Source organism: Camponotus vicinus, unplaced genomic scaffold (genome assembly GCF_025532165.1).
Source record: "Camponotus vicinus isolate PSW18456_S1 unplaced genomic scaffold, iyCamVici1.0 SCAF_4, whole genome shotgun sequence".
NCBI lineage: Eukaryota > Metazoa > Arthropoda > Insecta > Hymenoptera > Formicidae > Camponotus > Camponotus vicinus.
The window spans coordinates 8451985-8472907 of NW_028141976.1; the positions used below are offsets into that span (position 1 = coordinate 8451985).

The following is a 20923-nucleotide window of genomic DNA, read 5'->3' on the forward strand; positions in this document are numbered from 1 at the left end:
ACATTATACGATAAGAAGCGTTACGTGATACACTACCGTAATCTACAGCAATGTACGCGACACGGCCTTCGCGTTACAAAAATACATCGAATTTTACAGTTTTCACAATCTCCGTGGCTTCGCAGTTATATCGAATTAAATACACAGTTTAGAACACTCGCGAAAAATGATTTTGAAAAAAATTTATATAAACTGATGAATAACGCGGTATTTGGCAAGACGATGGAAAATGTGCGTAATCGTGTCGACGTAAAATTATTAACAAAGTGGGACGGACGATACGGCGCAGAAGCAATGATAGCGAAACCAAATTTCCATAGTCGAAGTATTTTTTCGGAGAATCTCGTTGCCATAGAGTTACGCAAACTAGAAGTAAGATTTTATAAACCAATCTATGTCGGCATGTGCATACTAGACATTTCTAAAACGTGCTTGTACGAATTTCACCACGAGTACATGTTTCCTCTGTATCGCGACAAATGCCGAGTAATGTACACCGACACAGATAGTCTAATATATCACATCGAATGCGTCGATGTATATGAAAACATGAAGCGCGATATCAACCGATTTGATACGAGCGATTATCCAATTGATAACGCGTACGGTATACCGCTCGTAAATAAAAAGGTACCGGGTCTAATGAAGGATGAAAATAACGGTGCCATAATGACCGAATTTGCCGGGCTCAGAGCAAAAATGTACGCATTACGAGTCGATGGGAAAAAGGATACGAAGAAAGTTAAAGGTGTCAAGAGCAACGTTGTCGCGAGAACGATAACGTTTGACGATTACACACGGTGTTTGAAAGAAGAAATTGAAATGACGCGCCAGCAGTCGTGTATAAGATCGAAATTGCACCAAGTATACACAATCCGCGAGACAAAAATTGCTCTGAGTCCGTACGACGACAAGCGGTATATCGTACCCGAAACCACCGATACGCTACCGTGGGGGCATTATAAGATACCATTGTAAAATGTGTGTGAAAGAAATATTAATAAAGATTTTTGTATTTTTATATTTCATATATTTTTATGTAATGCATTTCTCATACATCTTATATTAAAAATACATGTACTATCGCAAGGGATATTGATAAGGATTTATATATATATTTTCATTTTTCAAATATTATATATGTTATACACATATATTTTTCCAGAAAATTAAAAATAAACATTGTATGAATTAAATCACATTGTCTTTATGTATCCAAGAATTGTGCGAATTGTCAAATCCCAACCATTTCACGTAAACCTCGTCACCCCTCCTACGCAGTATTTTCTCCACGAGATACACGTCCGGATAATTCGCGCGATGCAACTCGTGCTCGTAGAACGCTCCAGCGATAGGTTTTTTGCGATAATCCTCAAGTAGATAGCTTACGGGATTAGTATGCTGCACTTTTACAATTTTAAACACTTCGGTTGTCCAATTTGGCGTGTAACCTTTCTCAAAAATTGTCTTGTACTTGCTAACGCGTACCGAGTCACCTACTTTGAATTTTGCCGGACCCGCGATATTTACACGGTTATACACAGTAGCCAAGAGTTTCAGCGACCGCGGGGGTAACGTCGACGGGTCGCATACCGATCGTTCGATGCTTGCGCGCGTTGTAATCCGATACGAGTCGCGGCAACGCGCTGATCCACTTGTAAGATCCGTTCAGCGTAAACATCTTCCACATGTCGTTTTTCAGTGTGCGATTGAATCGCTCAACGATCGATGCCTTCAATACTGAATATGTAGAATAATGATTGATGTCATGTTTCCGTATGAGCCGTTGCACGTCAGCGTTATAAAATTCCTTCCCCATATCAGTCTGTAAGTTTTTCGGACATCTTTTGCTATTTCGAATTATCTCAGCGATAGCGTCAGCTGTCTCGCTTCCGCCTTTACTCTTGAGTGGTGCGGCCCACGCGTGCTTGCTCAACGCATCGATGACTGTGAGTATGTAGTGGTAACCTCTGTTGAAACGAGAGTACGGACGCATCTCGACAATGTCAGCTTGCCACAGGTCATCGTATCCCCGCACTATGACATGTCTTCGGGGAAAATTTTTTCTCGCCGGCGCGTGCAATTCGTTCACCAACTGCCGTTTCTCTAAACTATGTTGTTTCTTCGCTTCCTCGGTTATTCCCGATCGCCGATCCATCATTGTTTCGATTCGTCGATCAAACGATGTGTGCCCCGAGTATCACCGTGCGTTTTATCATTCGTTACTGTTCGATAACCGTTCCTGCCCCGTTCGATAGCCGTTTCTGACCCGTTCGATAGCCGTTCGTTACCGTTCCTACCCCGTTAGTTGTCGTTCTTGCCCCGTTCGATAGCCGTTTCTGACCCGTTCGATAGCCGTTCGATAGCCGTTTCTGACCCGTTCGATAGCCGTTCGTTACCGTTCCTACCCCGTTAGTTGCCGTTCCTGCCCCGTTCGATAGTCGTTCCTTACACGTTTGATAGTCGTTTCTGAGCCGTTCACTGCCGTTCTTGACCCGTTTGTTGCCGTGATTGACCCTGTTGGTAGTCGCTTCTAAGTAGTCCGTAGCCTCGTTCACAGTCGTTTCTGACCCGTTCGCAGCCTCGTTGGCAATCGTTTCTGACCCGTTCGTAGCCGTTCCAGAGTTGTATGCCGCCTCGTATGTAGCCGTTCCTGACGTGTTCATAGCCTTGTTCGCAGCCGTTCCTGAGGTGTTCATAACCTCGTTCGCAGCTGTTCTTGAATTGTTCGTAGCCTCGTTCACAGCCGTTTCCTCTTCGATCACTGCCACTCATTGTAGTTCGATAACCCTTCGTTCGATAAGCCTTTGTAGATGTTCAATAATTGTACAATAGCCGCTCCTTAGCCGCTCGTAGCTGTTTCAGAATTAGTGTTAATTGCACGCTGAAGCTCGTTTATCGCAGTCTGCAAAGCTCGCACGTCCTTCTCGCACGCAGTCAGCTTCTCGTCTGATTCTTTCTGCTGATTCTTCAACGTTTTAACGCATTGTTCCACGTACAGTTTGTTGACTGCATCGGTATCAGCCTCAGGTTGCGCTACACGGCGAATCTTGCGCGACCTCGCGTCATAGTACGTAGCGACGCGACACAGAGCGTTTTGACGCAAGTAACTTGTCACCGATTTACCCCAATGATCGCTTGTTCTAATTGCTTCATTTCTCTGTTCGAATAATCCAAATTTGTTGATGGGCATTTTTTTTCTCGATGCGAGTGACGTCGATCGACTGATCAGTTTCGTTGAGACACCGTTTAATTTATAATAAGGCCGACTTCGCGAAGTTCCTCTATAATCGACAGGATCTCGTTGTCGTGAGCGTTGTGGCCAGCTCGGCGCGAAGCGTCGAGCAATCGTAGACGATCCACTAGCTCGTTGGGATCGTCCCAGTGCACGTAATCGATCTTATTGTCGGTTAGCGTCATCGCGCGAGGCATGGATACTCCCGTACCGCATTTTTTCTTTTTCGATTCGATTGACATCAACGGTGCAATTATGTGTTTATACTTGTATCCCCTGTTGCTCTTTAATTGACCTTGCGCATCATATTGACGTTTATGCGCACTCGTCGCCATTAATATGCTCTTATATTTTTGCATATCGTCCTCAGTGTATATGTCATCATCGGGAATTCTCTTGAAGATCAACTCGTATAATCCAGGTGTACCAATGTACCTCACCTTGTCTATGATTATAGAGTCATCTGCACCGATGTCGAATCGTTTGTTACCGAGCCACATTTCATTCTTGTCGAAATAGATACCGTACACGTAATCGATCTGGGTTTTTCTGTCGCCACTAAGGTGAGCGCTCATGTACTTTTGTGCCAGTGGCCCGAAGTGCTCTTGTAACATTTTTTGACCTTCCAACGTTTGTAACATGTTTCGAACAGATGGTGATTCGAGCGGGTTGCCCGTGGTTTCGAAAACATTTTCGATTGCGAGTGATTCGGGTATCGTGGGTTGTACGATTCTCGTTGTCGCGGACGGTGTGGAGGTTATCAGCGGTTCATCCGATGTCGATAAACGATTCACCTTCAATCGTTGTCTCTTTTTCGGTGTCGTATCCTCCTCCTCCTCCTCCTCTTCCTCCTTGTACCGCTTGATGGGTAACGTTTTAATTATAGCGTCAGCGTTACTCTCCGGCTCGTTTTTCACCGCGATTAAGCTAGAGTTGTCGACGATTTTTTGTAGTGGCTCGATAATAGGCCTAAAATGAGTCTTGACCGCGATATCGTCGTCGATCTTACCGGTCTTCAAAGCGCGATGTTTCTTGCGGATCGATTCGCTCGTTTTCTCAATCTCCCTCGCAATCTTTTCACGCTCACGAATATTATCGCTTTCAGCCATGTCGACAGAGTGTCGGCAACGACTAATCGTTTTGCGGTATCGCGAACACGTTAAATCCTTTTCTGTATCGCCCGTTCGTAAATGAGCTGTCCTTATCTATCACTAGAAATCCATACTTTTGTTGCCAACAAGTACGACATAATTCACTGAAATCCCCGTACGACATGTCGGTATTCACGTGATCGTTGTACACGTGTTTCAAGTTGGTACCGTCCTGTTTAAACAAGATCAGCAGGTTCGCATTGTCGCGTATAAGATGTTTTGGTATTCTCGCGTACGTCTGACAGAGATAGAAGCAGTCGACGTTCGAGTGACGACCCATTGAGAAGTACTCTCTTATCGTATTTTGCTTGTCGCACGCCACGTCATCGAAGACGAAAATCGAGTTTGGACGTGCCTCGCTCGGTGGAATGACGTCACTGTTATTGGAGAACGTAAAATAGCCGATTTCGTCAATCGGCGTCAACAAATTCTCCAGATATCGATATTTCGGCTGTTGCAGCGACTTCGAGTACACGTACACGTTCTCGAAACGTACACCGTGCGGGCTTTCCAGTAGACTTATCAGAACGTTGGTTTTACCACAATTCGAGGGGCCGCAAACGATCGCGCGTATAGTAGTCGGTAGCATCGTACCGTGCCTGCGCATTTCTGCGTTGTCCTCCATTGATCGTAATCTGTCGTCGCAATTCGTCACGCGTATCGTCAAAGGTTGTCGCACGAATCTCATTTTTTCAACACTACCGATTGGATCGAACGCCTGCCTATTTATAGGTGCGCGAAATCACGAGTCGCTCAGTAGAGAAAAAATGTTCGTTCTGCTATCAAGTCCTTCCGACATTCGCGATTTGAGCGTCGAACAACTACAATTTGTGTCAAAAGCTGTTCTGTTGCGAATGTGCGGTGATCACGTCCACTACGTGTGGGACAAACTTCCGGAACACATAAAAGCGGATCCGGAGGTTCAGACGTATCGTCGCTGTTACGAACACTACAATCAGCCGTGGCAGGAAACACACATCGACGGTCCGGCGCCATTGATAAAGAATTGCAGCGAATGTCAACGAAAATAGGTAGAGGCCTATTAAATCACGCGATAAACACACTTCCGATCGAATTCCATATTCCCGGCTATCAGTTTTGCGGGCCAGGCACACGGTTGGAGAAGCGATTAGTCAGAGGCGATCGAGGTATAAATCCATTGGACGCGGCGTGTCGCGAACACGATATAGCATACTCTCGGAGCAACGATCTCACCGAGAGACACGCGGCGGATAAGATACTCGCTGAGAAAGCGCGGAATCGCATCGTTGCGAGAGATTCGACTCTCGGTGAGAGAACCGCAGCCACAGCTGTCTGGACAGCGATGAAAGCCAAGACGAAGCTCGGTATAGGTCTGAAGACGAAGACGAAGAAAAAAACGGCGAAGAAACGGATACTTCCGGTAGCGAAATGCGGCGGTGTATTGCCGATTCTACCAATGTTGGGTGCGCTCGGATCCCTGATCGGTGGAGCGGCTGGTGTAGCGAAGGTGGTGAACGACGGAAAAGCCGCCCAACGTCAGTTGCAAGAGATGCTACGTCACAATCGCGCTATGGAAGGTCACGGATTATATCTCGCTCCTTACAAATACGGACGAGGAGCCTCAACGAGAAAAAAAAAAAACGTCAAAGAGACGCTAAAAATGCCGCAGGGCGCAACTACCAACATACAATTGCTACAACTGGCAAAACGTATGCACATTCCATATTTTAGAGGTGTTTTCATGCGCAACTCGTTACCGATCGGTGGTATATATCAAAACGAGAGCGGCATTGTAAATTTGGATAGCGTCGAAGGACCAGGTACTCATTGGGTAGCGTATGCAAAGAGGGGGAATCGCGCTATATATTTCGACAGTTTCGGCAATCTTCGACCACCGAATGAATTGGTGCGATATCTCGGACGAAACGTAACGAAGATACAGTACAATTACACACCTGTTCAAACTTACGATCAGAGCATCTGCGGACAATTGTGCTTGCAGTTTCTTCGAACGGTCGATGCATGTGAATTTAAAGACAGATATTGCGCTATTTAACTCAGTATTCGTTAAACAGTTTCGTCGACATGTCTATGACGTTCACATTGACTGGGAAGAGTAGCGTTCTCACGACAAACTTCTTTCCCACCATAGATTTGAGCGACGGCGAATACGAGCTCGGTCTAACGGATTTTGAGACTTATCACACGATACCGAATGTGAATTCCTCGAATAATAAATTTTACTTTGGCAAAGATGACGAGGAAATTACGATTCCCGAGGGATCGTATGAGTTGCAAAATATACATGAATTTTTGAAACAAGCAATTTCACGGAAACATCGCGATAAGAAACACATTGACTATGAAGATGATGAATATCCAATAGTGCTCCGCGCTAATTACAATACAATGAGGAGCGAGATCAAATGTGCCTACAGAATAAACTTTACCAAACCCGACAACATTGGATCGCTGCTAGGATTTTCGAATCGTATTCTCGAGCCGCGAAAATGGTACGAATCAAACATGCCGATTAACATTCTCAACGTGAATATTATCCGTATAGAGTGTAACGTGACCGCGGGTGCGTACAACAACGGCATACTCGTTTATACGATACATGAATTTTCACCGAGGGTACCACCGGGATATAAGATATCGGAAACGCCTGCACAGATCATTTACCTGCCGATCATCGCGCGGAGCATTACGGATTTAACGTTACGCGTTGTCGATCAGAACGGACGATTGCTCGATTTTCGAGGAGAAGAGATCACCGTAAGATTGCACGTACGTATGCGACGTATGAGATGCTCGTATTGAACGGATCGAAAGACGTAAGAGATAACGCAATCTTTACGAGACCAGCAACACCACCGACAACAACAACAACAACAACGTCGACGTTCGCTAATATCAAATCATCCAAGAAAAAGAAACTCAGCGCATCGAACGTTGCGTTTTTACAATCTTTGGGATTTGCGGTGCGAAACAGCTGAACGATGACCGACATTCTCAACATCGGTGATGAACCGATCTTTGACAATCGTATCATCAAGATCGAGACTCACACGTACAACCCGTTCGCCAATACAACGTTCGGACACAGTGATGAAATAAGAATACCCATACAACAACAGGATCTGTATACATTGCCGTATGAGAGTTTCCTATACATCGAGGGACAACTAACGAAAACCAAACCAGCTGAAGGAAGTGATGTGGAACTGGCAAATAATTGCGCCGCATTCATGTTCGATGAGATTCGATACGAACTCGATGGCGTTGAGATTGATCGCAATAGAAACGTAGGAATAACTACTACGCTCAAAAACTATGTAACGGTATCATCCGATAGAAACGTGATTATGAAAAACGCTGGCTGGGATCCGTGGACCTATGAGAATGGACATTTCAATTTTTGCGTACCGCTCCACATGTTATTGGGATTTTGCGAGGATTATAAACGAGTGGTGATTAACGCTCGTCACGAATTGATCTTAATACGATCGCGCAACAATAATAATTGTCTGTTTGGAGATTCGACACTGGAACCTGTGATCAACATATTCAAGATACAATGGCGAATGCCACACGTGCTGTTGAGCGAGATCGAAAAACTGTCGATGCTGCGTGCTCTGGAAAGCGGACGATATCTCAGCATGGGTTTTCGCTCGTGGGATCTATACGAGTTTCCGCTATTGCAGCTTACAACCAAGCATTCGTGGGCCATTAAGACCGCGACTCAACTGGAGAAACCACGATACGTTGTCTTCGCTCTGCAGACAAACCGGAAAAATATCATGTCTGAGGATACGAGTCGATTCGACCACTGCAAATTAATCAACGTGAAACTCTATCTGAATTCGGAATGTTATCCGTACGACGATATGAATCTGGATTTCGAAAAAGGAGGATGTGCCATTCTCTACGACACGTACGCGCGCTTCTGCAAGATCTATTACGGATACGAGTATCTCGAGCCGAGTCTCTCCATCTTACAGTTTCAACGTCATGGTCCGTTCGTGATTATCGATTGTTCTCGACAAAACGAATCGGTCAAGAGCGCAACCGTGGATGTGAGATTGGAATTCGAATGTAAGGAGAACGTGCCGGCGAATACCACTGCGTACTGTCTCATCATACACGATCGTGTAATCCAGTACAATCCGTTGACCAACGTTGTACGCAAAATCACCTAAGCGATAACATCGACACAAGAGAGAGAGGGGAGGAGAAGCAGGATATAAATCAAAGTGCTGCGAGATGATTTTAGAGTTTCCCATTCCTCTCGACTGATGCATCGGGGAGAGAGAGAGAGAGAGAGAGAGAGCGAGAGAGAGAGAGAGAGAGAGAGAGAGAGAGAGAGAGAGAGAGAGAGAGAGAGAGAGAGAGAGAGAGAGAGAGAGAGAGAGAGAGAGAGAGAGAGAGAGAGAGAGAGAGAGATCTCGTCATGTCCGTACCAACGTTTGTGGATCTGCAAGGATTTATTGTCGGGAGAAATTTTGTCGTGAAGGAAGCTGCGGTTCTGAGAAAGGGATATGTTCTCTCGCATTACTTTTTCGCAAGTCCCGTACCGTGGAGCGTGCTTACAAAATCTGAGCGATGTCAAGTCTCATGGGTGATTAGAAATCATCATGGATTACAATGGGAAGACGGAAACGTTCCGTATGGCTTGGCTCAGCGTGTAATTACAACAGCTGTCGTTGGTACGATACACGAAGAAGAAGAAGAATCGTCTGTCGTGTACGTTAAAGGACTTGAAAAGCGAAAATGGCTGACCGATATACTAGACGATGCGGGAAACGGCTATATTATTGAAACCTTGGATGCAGACTATGAAGATATTGATTCTCTAAATAAATTAGATATTACCAATAGTATGCGATGTGGAAAACATGTTAAGAATTGCGCATTACAAAATGTATTCAAAATATTTAACTGGTGGTCGCAACGCCAGAAAGAATTGCAAGAAAATAAAATATGTAAACATTAATATGTTTTATCTCTTATTTCCCCTTCCTAGACCTTTCCATGCGTTTCTAAGAATTTTTTGTCTGAGCGTTATCCCCCCTTCTCCTAAAATTCAAAGCATTCATCCCCCCACCACATTATACTTTTGGAAGATGAGCGTCATGTATACTCGGTTATTTCTTATACGATCAGTGTCGCGTTAACACCGCTCTCGTGGTTCACTTTTCATAACTCCCAGAGAAATGTATTACGTCGAAAGAAACGGAAACAGCGGCATCGGAAGACGTGTGAATAATTACGTACCGAGTCGTGATAAAACTCCATCGTTTGAGAACATATGTGACGAGTAAGTTTCATTTAACTTCTTTCTATTTTTTATATATTTTTTTTTTTACAAATTGTATTATTACTATTATTTTAATTTTAATTTTTCTGTAGCATTTCGTTGGAACGTCGTGCGGTTCGTATACTAGGTAGACGATACGCATTGACAGCTACGGAATTCAAATTCCTCGAAATTGGTATCAACGTGGGTCCACCGAGTTACGTGGAGATTGCCATAGGAGATCATCGAGGAAAGGAACTGATATTATCTCTCGAAACGTGGAAGGGACTCTACGAGCAACGTCGCAATATTCAAAAATTACTTTGGAACAACTCTAAAGATGACTACAAATTCATAAGCGTTGGACCGCTAACAGTGAGAGTTCGTACGATTAACGACGTCAAACTCATAAGTCTCGAATCTTCAAACGTATGCTTGATGATGGTCGAATCGACATTACATCGTATGTTCGATCTCGATCAATGCATAGATGTAACTTTTGATCGATTGGGTAAAATTATCGAAACAGTTGATGTCAAGTTTACGCAATTCTCCAATATCGCGTCCACTGTAATAAATCCAAAAGAAATATCTAATGTAATACGCGCGAGTGACGCTTTCAACAAGCATCAGCTCGTTGATTGTGAGCTGGCAGCTTTAGTTTTTAGTTCATAGTACGTAAGAAAAATATATATATACATAAAACATAAATAAAGAGTTTTAAATCATGACGTAATTTCTTCGCACGCATTTCCATCCACCCAATCCTCTTCAAAGGAATACCGCTTATATTGTTTAATTTGAAAAAAAAAAAAAAATCTAGAATTACTTATATTGTGGGAGAGGGGGTGTACCGCAAGAGCACAAAGCTATTTTGTTTGCGAAAACATGTTCCGACGCGTTAGTTCAGCCCTAATATCCCATCCTCTTCAAATACCGTTGTTTATCAATCGGTTTATGATTGTTTATACTTGTCATAAAACATCCAACACAAGCGTCCTCGCCCCGCCCCGCAGCCCCCGCGCCTACGAAATCCCCTCCGTCCCGCGTGACGTCATTCCCCCGCGCCATCGAAAACCCCCTCCATCCTGCGTAACGTCATTCCCCCGCGCCGCTGAGATCCCCTCGCGCCTCACCCCCCCTGAGAGGACCTGGGTTAGAACCGGCCTAGTATACCTACTAACGAACACAAATCAGGCAAACACGTTAAACAGTTAATATTTACATCATACAATCACACATCTTACCGCGACCTTTCCTACTTTTTTCTACACACCTTCTATATTCTTGGTACAATCTTGCTTGACATAATTTTTATTCTGTACTCAGTAGCTCACGATCTGTGATACACAACGGACATCATGGTAGAAAATAATTCATGGGTTTGGAATTTTTTTGTGGCAGAAGGTATTTGTCAAGCAAAATGTAGTTTTTGTGAATGTGATATTATGCCTGTCATAAATATATACGACGTTTTGCAATGTCATATGCAAAAAGACGATAAGAAGCATAAAAAATTTTTCGAAGAGATCAGAAAGCAAACAATGGATTCAAAAGAACAGTTGGATTCATCTTATAAAGTGACAAAGACAGATGATGTATTAAATCCAGACGTAATGTGTACATGTTGTGAACGCATAATTTCTATCGCTGATAATCCGCAGTCCAAAAAGAAAACGATACTAGAAGCATCAAAAGAGATGACAAGACATTTGAAAGCAGAACATAAAATTACAAAAAGGGAGTTTAATAACTTAATTCAGTGGATTCAAACTGTTACAAAGTGTGTATATAAGATCAAGCCAGCGGACTATATCGTCCAAGTGAATAAGTGTGAGATGTGTAATGATAACATTGAAGCTAAGAATGTGGTCATCTTTATAAAACATTTGATCGAAAAACATCACAATAAGGGACTTCTCATTCCTTGGGATATAATTCCAAAGCAGTAAGTGAAACAGCGAAAATTGAATATTATTAATTTACTTTTTTCGAATAATTTATATAATTCTTACAAATAGGTTTTTAAATATAAATTGTGAATATACTCTCTGTCCAAAAAGAAACCGAACTTTTGATAGAAAATGAAACAGACCAATTTATAATTGTTCTAATAATTTATTTCAATCAATATACTCTCCATTAGCTTTGATGCATCGTCTGGCACAGTCAATTAAGTTGTTAAATGATTGTTTTATATAGTTTTTGAGATGCTGTTGAAAGTCGAGGTCACTGCCGCTTGAACGTCTTTAATGCTGCTGTGTTGCCTTTTTTTCATCGCCAAATGAAGTCGGGGGGAGAGAAAATAGTTGCATGGTGCGAATACCGCCTGATTTAGGACCATGTGACTATTTTCTCTTCCCCCAACTTCATTTGACGATGAAAGGAAGGCGACACAGCAGCATTAAAGACGTTCAAGCGGCAGTGACCTCGACTCTCAACAGCATCTCAAAAATTGATATAAAACAATTATTTAACAACTTAATTGACCGTGCCAGACGATGCATCGAAGCTAATGGAGAGTATATTGATTAAAATAAATTATTTGAACAATTATAAATTAGTCTGTTTCATTTTCTATCAAAAGTTCGGTTTCTTGTTGGACAGAGGGTGTATGTTGTGCATATAATTAGAGTTTACTGATTAATCCAAATTTTATATTTTTTACAGATTACAGCTTCCCTCTAAAAACGATGTTCTCAGTAATGACTTAATTAGCAATGACGAACCATCTTCTGATCTTGATAATGTGATTCCTAGTACCAGCAAAGACAGTCAACAGTCTAATGATCTTGATTCAAAATCAGTGGATGTGGAAGTACCATTTGATATCCCTGAATATTCTTCTGATATAAATCGTAGTACCAGCAGTCAACAGCCGTCTAACGTGGATCTAATGGATAATGTTCTACACGGCGGCTCACCAGTAGATGTGCCGTCATCATCTGATATTTATAATAATCTTGATAATGTGATTCCTAGTACCAGCAAAGACAGTCAACAGTCTAATGATCTTGATTCAAAATCAGTGGATGTGGAAGTACCATTTGATATCCCTGAATATTCTTCTGATCTTCCTCCTAATCCTGATATTCGTAGTACCAGCAGTCAACAGCCGTCTAACGTGCCGTCATCATCTGATATTTATAATACCAGCTCAAGAAAACGCAAAAAAATCACTCAAACAAAAAAACCTTTAAATAAAAGAAAAAAATCCAACTTAGAATTAAAAGAATCAATCGAAAAAAATTATGAACAAATTTTAAAATTAATGCACAAAACAAACCAAAATTCGATAACGATGGATAAATTAATGAAAAAGAATTCGGAAATATTAGATCAAATATTCGAGAATATTAATTAATAATATATTAATTATAATTAATATATGTATTAGTTTTTGGAACTTTTAATTTTAATTTTGATTTACATACACGATTTCGATACACTTTTTACTTTCATAAATTTGACGAAAACGTTTTTTGTAAAACGTTACTTGAAAAAATAAGTAAGAGATAATGCGTTTATAATGATTATTAATTTTCATTATAACTTTAATGCAAAAAAAAGATATATTTCGTAAAACAATCGACACAATTATAAATTTGTATTACATTAATACAGGCCTGCGGTTAGCACTTTTGGTCGATTTTACTTATTACTGTTCCTGCTTCTTTTGTTTCATAGCATCTAGTTTGTACGCGGAACATAAGATGTTCAGATGTTTAGAACGATATTAATTATAAATCAGATAGTTTTATTGCTCCATACATTGTTTGTAAAGTTATTATTGTTATGATTGTTATTATTATGTTATAAGGTCAAAAGTAACACTGAAATGAAACACGAATTTTAATCGTATCTATACATACAATTAATATGCGTTTTAGTATTCTAATTTTATAATACTTATAACAATTATAATTATAATAGTAATTATAATAACTTTAGAAAGAATAAAAAGTGCAAGGGTAATGTGTGCAGAACGATTTACAATTATAATCATTCATGAACTCGAGCATCTTACTATATATTATAATAATCAATATTATAATTATAAGTGTAATAACTTTAGAAACAATATATGAATGATTTTTAACTATAATCATTTTTTAACTCGAGCATCTTTCGTTTCGGCGAGAAGTCTAGAGAAACTATGAAACAAAAGGAGCGGGGATAGCAGTAGACAAAATCGACAGAAAAGTGCAAACTAACCACGGGCCTGCATTAATGTAACACAAATTTATAATTATATCGATTGTTTTACGTAATATATCCTTTTCTTTTAATTGACACCACTTATCAAACATCGACAAGGAATTAAAGTAACATTACGTATTATATGACATGATCTGATGATTATTGAGTTTGTAAAAATAATTTTTCAAATGTATTGTGTGAACAAATATTTAAACCGTTTTTAGATTTCATATCATTTATCATTTATTGATGATATTAATGACATTAATGAAATAATTATAATGAATAAAATGACATTTTTATATATAAGCATAATATGGCATCTTTCTTCCTTTACACCACCCTTGTTCATCTTCGTCTTCCAGCTTCTCGAATACATCTCCTGAGAAAAGTTTTGAGAAAAAATTAATTATATATATTAATTTATATATTTTTACATTATTTATATTAAATAATTATATTATAGATTTATATATATACAGGGTGTTTCATTTTAATCCGACCAGTCGAATATCTCGAAAACCAATCCCGGGAGAGAAAAATATTTCAGACAAAAGTTGTTTGGTTTCGAGGGGGCCATAAGATGGTGACAATGATTTGACCTTGAACAGTCATTTGAAGGTCACATAAAGGTCACCTTAAATTTCTTAAATGGAATACCCTATATATTTTTGCACATTCTTGTAGCTGACATCGAGAGCTTTCCAAAACACTATAATTAAGTACCTTTTCGTTAAGTACTTTTTGAGTTATGAGGCTTGAAATAATTTCTTAATTCTACATAAACCGTAAAATATCTAGTAAAATATTCATTTTTCGATTATCTTACCTTAATACTTTTACGTACAAAATAATGAGAGGAATCAATTGGTGTAAAGAAAACACATAGTTGTTTTGAAGAAAAAATATGTAATTTGCAATTAACAATTCCATATTTTTTCTTAAAAACAACTATGTGCTTTTTTTACACCAATTGATTCCTCTCATTATTTTGTACATAAAAGTATTAAGGTAAGATAATCGAAAAGTGAATATTTTACAAGATATTTTACGGTTTATGTAAAATTAAGAAATTACTTCAACCCTCATAACTCAAAAAGTACTTAACGAAAAGGTACTTAATGATAGTGTTTTGGAAAGCTCTCGAGATAAGCTACAAGAGTGTGCAAAAATATATAGGGTGTTCCATTTAAAAAAATTGAAGTGACCTTCACGTGACCTTCAAATGACTCTTCAAGGTCAAACCAATGATACCATCTTATGGCCCCCTCGATACCAAACAACTTTTGTCTGAAATATTTTTCTCTCCCGGGCTTGGTTTTCGAGATATTCGACTGGTCGGATTAAAATGAAACACCCTGTATATATATATATATATATATATATATATATATATATAAAATATCAAATAACTATATTGGTTGCATTTTAAATTATATTAATCGTAAGAAACAAAATGATTCAATTGTATTCCTATTTTTCGCTATAGATACAGAAAATTATGTCATATCAAATTAATTATGCATACAAATCAAATTGATTGACTCTAAAATTTTGCGAAAAACAAAATCCTATGTAGGTACCTTGCTTAAAACTAAGTTCGTCCGCCTCGGCTCCTTCGTAGTCGTACAAACCTCGCACGGGAACCCCTGGTTCTCCATTGTCGACCAATGGTTCATCACCTTCCTCGTCCCATTCCTCCTCTTCGAATGGGTTTGACTCTTGCTTGGCGTTAGTACCGTTACTGCAATCATCATACATTTCACACGCGGTTCTTACTAGTTAACTAGATAAAGAGCTTTATAAGAGTCGCTTTTGCAACAAACTTATGTAATAGTCTATTGACGTTATCGCTCTCGTTGTTCTTTTCCGAAGACTGCTTGCTCGAACTTATTGTGTCGGTTTTGCTATCTCCGTGATTGCTGTCCGCTCATACTACACGGCTGATGGACTTTGATTTTGATTTGTTGTTGACCGGTGGAAATTCCTGATTTGAAATATGTGGAAATATATTAGATACGTTTCAATGAAATTCGCATAGTGTGTAACCGCGATGCACGAATTTATCTCGTTGAAAATGCCATGCGTGTAACCAAATGTTTCATATGATTCGAGAATCGCTCACTGCGAATGTTTAATTAGCATGCCAACGATGCATGTGCGATTTTGTTAAAGCCTTTTCATTATTTCACCTGGTCTATCTTCTCAATAATCTCAATAATCTTATTACATATGTCAAGATATAACGAATACAAGGAAAAATTGACCGATTCGATGTCCTATGTCTTTGCATAGTGAGCACTGCTCACTCGACAATTCAAGAAAATATTTTTATAGAGAAGATAGACTATCTCTCATCGTACATCTGTATTTTCATTACAATTTTAAAAAGCGCGTATTTACAAAGCGCAACAAGGCTCGAGATTGCAATTTTTTGAGATGAATTCTAACACGATAAGGACAGGACTCTATATAGACAGATTATATGAATTATGAGTAGTTAAAGAAATGTTACAATAATTTTTAGTCACAGATGTATTATTATTGCGTTATTTTTTGATGAAAATTTAAATGAGACATTTTAAATGAGATATTCTTGAACGATATAATTCGTAGCTTTCCGATAAATATATACAGAACTTTATGCTATATCAAGCAAAAAATTAATGTATACAATAACCATCGCATTTTCTTTGGAATTTACTTCTTTCTTTCGTATATGTTTCATGTTTATATATAAATTTAAATTAAATGTCTATATAAGTTTTGTAATCTAATTTCCATTAAATGCCCATTTGATTATATATTACATTGCTTCGATTATAAATTAAAATACTATTAGAGTATAATTTACGAATATTTGAAAAGTTTATAGCTGAAAGAAAGTACGACAGTCCTGATAAAGTTTGGTTTATAAAAAAACCTCTTTTATTCGCAAACTTAATTGCATATTATATTTCCATTGTTTAATTCCATATGTATATAATACGACACTTTCATAATAATATAATATTTTTAAGCATGTGAAACATGCAGATGTGTCGCATGTGATTTTCAACAATCGGTTGCAGGCATATATGACTGTTGTTAAGCTCGATGTGACTTATATTCATATTTTAATAATATTATAATTATCCATACCGTATACCATAAACAGGATAATAAGCATCTTGAAAGGAGACAATTTACAAACTTTTGAGGATTACAGAATTTTGTAGAATCTAAGTCTAATCTAAGTCTAATCATGAACGATTAAAATACAATGTTTTCATTGATTATTTTTGTTATAATGATGATAATTCTTTTAATTTTATAAAATGTATCACTCAAATAAGAATAAATTTGCTTAGATTAGGCAGATTTATCTTTTCTCTTATCTTATGATACAAATATCATGAATAAATAAAAAATATTTCAAAAGTATGTATAATCTCTTTTGAACGATATATAATTTTGCAATCTTTCGTGACTTGTATTTCCTGCCTTTGTCGCAATGTGTGTTACCTCAATAGTTTGTAAATTCGTTCCTCCTATATCTGCCATCCAGGGGAGGAGGCTATTCCATGTTCACCTTTAGGCAGGGATCCGTGCGATTACGTGCGAGTGCAAGCGCTGAGCGGATTTACGGTTAATTCGGTTAAGCCGGCTAAGAGCTAGAAGCTGAGAAAGGAAACCCATCTTGGATGACCTCGCAACCAGCTGGGACATCCGCGTTTAAAAGCTGTCGCGTGCTTGCTTTTAATCGGCGCCGACGACCTCTCGATCGTCTCAACGTGGCCGATCGAGATAGATCGTAGGCCGGACGGACTTTGAATATGTTTAACAATTATAAAATGAGATTACACGGGCGGCGCGTGTCACGTGTGTAACGTGTAAACAAAACTTTACATGCAGATCCTCGCCGACCGGGCGTTGATTGATGAGTGTGATGGAGCCTGCCGGAAGCGCCTCCTTCGACTTCGAGCCCTTCGTGATCTCGCGGAACTCCTCTGTGTAGTCCTGCATAATAGCAATGTCCCAAAACAATCACATGCATGCATTCCGGAAAATTGCAATAATGAAACGTATCTTTTTGGAGCGTAAGGTTTTTTATATATAAGTTAGTTAAACTGAAATTATATATAAGTTAATTAAACTGGAAAATATTGATAAGATCGGCAATGCCTGTAACCCGTGATCATTATAAAATGACGATTGATGAATTCGCGTTATGTACAACGATTAGATAAATTTTCTATAAATTTATAAGATATTACTCCTTTTTAGGAGAATGTCCTAAATAAGTATTTAGTAAGATAAATATAAGATTACGAGTTAGAAGCCTCAAGAAAATTCAAAGGACAAAACATTATTGTAAGCAAATTTTTTTCGGAAACGCGATTGTACAAAAGCATAATTTTTATTTAATGTTATACGATGCAATTTGATGACACAGCGATAAGTTGTGAGAGAGTTAAAAACTTTGATTAAATATGCCCGTTCGCTTTCCTTTAAGTATGATCTTATTCTTCATTTTATCACGAATAGGATATCATTTTTATTATTGTCCATTATAAAAAGTTATCGATATTTTACTTATTACACACTTTTAATGCAGACAAAATTTACTTTTTCCTCAATGAAACTCTTTATTTCCTAAAAATATCGATATCTTTATATTTTATGTTAAATGTTTCAAGGAAAATGACGGCAAACATTATGGTATTTTATGTTGTGCCGGAAATAAAAAAATATGTGGCGAGACGCACATAACGATTCGAGTAATGGTAAAATTATTGTAAAATAAAGGGAAGAGCTATAGAGTAATATTCAGTCCACGCTACAGCTATATGTTTTTCTAATAATAGATCTTCAACCACGAGCAGGGTGTCCTGGCAAGTTTTTCATATTCATTAAATCTAATAGAACATTGAGAAATGAGGATTTTAATTTTATTATTTTTAATTTTATTATTTTCAGTTTTATTATTAATTTAAATTATTGTAAGCTGAATTGATTAAATGGTAATACTGAGAGCCCGCAATCAATATTGATTATGATAGACGCAATCGTATCATATTTATACAATAATATATAATTGATATAATATATTTGAATATATAATTTAAGGCAAAATACATTTGTGTAATTTTTAAATTTACAATTATTATACATGATGGATCATATATATAGTTGCACAATAATGAAAAAGGGATCATTGGATCCTGCGATATATTCAGACATTCGCGAATGCCGAAGAGGACGTCTTTGAAGAACTGTAGTCGCTGCGCCTCCATTTCCTGATACTTCTCAAATACTTGCGTCATGTCTTCCATGTACTTTGGATTGTATTGATTGATTTCTTGAAGCGCCGCCTCGTACTTCTCCTTCGCCTTTTGCACCTCCTCTTTTGTTTTTTGCACTCTGTCTTGCATTTTCTTCACCTGTCAAAAGAGACGAGGAAAAAATTTAGAAATCTTACAGAGAGCGTTCTTCTTTAATGTTGACTTGAACGTAAGGACTGGTCGGTATCACGGGATACAGTCTAATAGTTTGAAGCTTTTATAAAGCGGCTTTAAACTTTACGGTTATATAAACTTTATGATGGTAAAAGTTTATATAAAAGTACGCTTCGTATATATGTATTAAAATTAAACCTTTTTCATCTTTCACGCAATTTGCATTCAATCTTCAACATAACGATTATCACGCGACACTAAATTGATTATTTCGTTAGTTTACAAAGTTCAAAATCTACAAATGTTAATTAAAAGGACATTTTTTAACAGATAATCTCAATTCTTTACCTTTAAATTTATCTAGCTTATCGCCAAGAGCTACAAAAAATGGTTTTTTTGCGATAATAAACATGATAATGCCACATTAAAGAAGGAGATAAAAAAAATATATATAATGATTTTACATCAAAAAATGCGCAAAGATATATATATATATATATATATATATATATATGTATATGTATCTGCCTATTTACTACATCAAACTACCTATTATTTAATCTACTTAGTGTTTATCTCATCATGCAACTACATGTAAATAACGTACAAACTAATAGCCGTTCTTTACAATAACTAATGCGTTCCAAAACATTTTCATATTAATACTGAAATGTATTGTTATATTCCTCAGACAATTTAAAAACGGTTATTTCTTGTTAAAATATAATAATTAATATAAAAGTTGAATATATTTTATGTATAAATTTTTATCATAATTAATTTCAACATAAAAATTTAAAGTTTTTCTTAGTTTCTTTTTAAGATTTTTATTAAGACTAGGAAATAGTAACAAAACGTATACGATAACTCTTATGAATTTAAAATGTTTTTTATCACAATAATTTTACATAATTAAATAATTATAGTTCTCAACAATTACTTTCCGAAGGAAGTCTCTTTAAAACGCAAGGTCATCCGAGATAAAATTTACGTTGTTCTTTAATTTTACAGAAAAAAATATTATTCGCATGCACGAGATCATTGTGCGTGCCACGAGCGTCCTAAGAATTTAGTGCAAAGAAGTTTTATGTATATCGACTCATGAATTATCCATATTTCATGCACGTGCGCTGCGTTTCTCATGTTTATACCAGTTTTGAGTAACCAAATTACAATAATACACGTCGAAGGGAGTGCTGTCGTAATTACGAGTAACGTTTAATCAATCGGCGGTGCAAATTATGTCAGTCATATTCTCCTCTATATGGCAATTCTTTAAATATATACGCCGAATAATTATTTTAAGCAATAATTATATATCTAACATGAGCGAGCAAAACATGCTATATTTAAACTGAAGAGACAGATGGACATTATAGGGGTTGATAAAAGGTGTGAAAAGAAATAAAGGAAAGAAAGCGCGTAAAAGGTGTCGTAAAAAGATATGTGCTAAACATATATTGCGTTCTAATTTCTTAAATCTAACGTCTTAAATCAGAAGTTTGCTTACCAGCAGAGCCTTCTGTAATAAGAGAAAGGGGGGAAAGACACATAAGTCAAGAAACATGCGACACATGCAACATCATATACATACAAACTGAACGTCGCCTATTTTATT

The 20923-nt window shown here is 37.9% G+C and overlaps 4 protein-coding genes and 1 pseudogene across 5 annotated transcripts in view; 4 read left to right on the top strand and 1 right to left on the bottom strand.

The window, feature by feature from the left end:
* The window catches only part of LOC145970412 (uncharacterized), an 87511-nt gene that overhangs the window by 22322 nt on the left and 44266 nt on the right, over nucleotides 1-20923 (top strand). The gene's annotated exons all lie outside the window — the stretch shown is intronic.
* On the top strand, nucleotides 51-5728 carry LOC145970409 (uncharacterized). The gene has a single exon (XM_083097206.1). It carries the CDS (start codon nucleotides 196-198, stop codon nucleotides 976-978), a length of 783 nt encoding a protein of 260 aa, XP_082953332.1. The 5' UTR covers nucleotides 51-195; the 3' UTR covers nucleotides 979-5728.
* LOC145970410 (uncharacterized) lies at nucleotides 8766-10737 on the top strand. Its single transcript, XM_083097208.1, has 2 exons — nucleotides 8766-9688; nucleotides 9781-10737. Exons 1-2 carry the CDS (start codon nucleotides 9585-9587, stop codon nucleotides 10340-10342), a joined length of 666 nt encoding a protein of 221 aa, XP_082953334.1. The 5' UTR covers nucleotides 8766-9584; the 3' UTR covers nucleotides 10343-10737.
* Nucleotides 10919-14182, top strand: LOC145970382 (uncharacterized). Its single transcript, XM_083097129.1, has 2 exons — nucleotides 10919-11615; nucleotides 12338-14182. The coding sequence occupies exons 1-2, from the start codon at nucleotides 11029-11031 to the stop codon at nucleotides 13029-13031; spliced, it is 1281 nt and encodes a 426-aa protein (XP_082953255.1). The 5' UTR covers nucleotides 10919-11028; the 3' UTR covers nucleotides 13032-14182.
* LOC145970589 (protein kinase C and casein kinase substrate in neurons protein 1-like) overlaps nucleotides 12969-20923 on the bottom strand; it is a 40501-nt pseudogene continuing 32546 nt past the window's right edge. Inside the window, exons 4-8 of the transcript XR_014438549.1 lie at nucleotides 18904-19290; nucleotides 17756-17890; nucleotides 15694-15854; nucleotides 15451-15611; nucleotides 12969-14249 (exon numbers count right to left, since the gene is read on the bottom strand). The product of XR_014438549.1 is annotated as a protein kinase C and casein kinase substrate in neurons protein 1-like (transcript). The remainder of the gene's footprint in view (nucleotides 14250-15450; nucleotides 15612-15693; nucleotides 15855-17755; nucleotides 17891-18903; nucleotides 19291-20923) is intronic.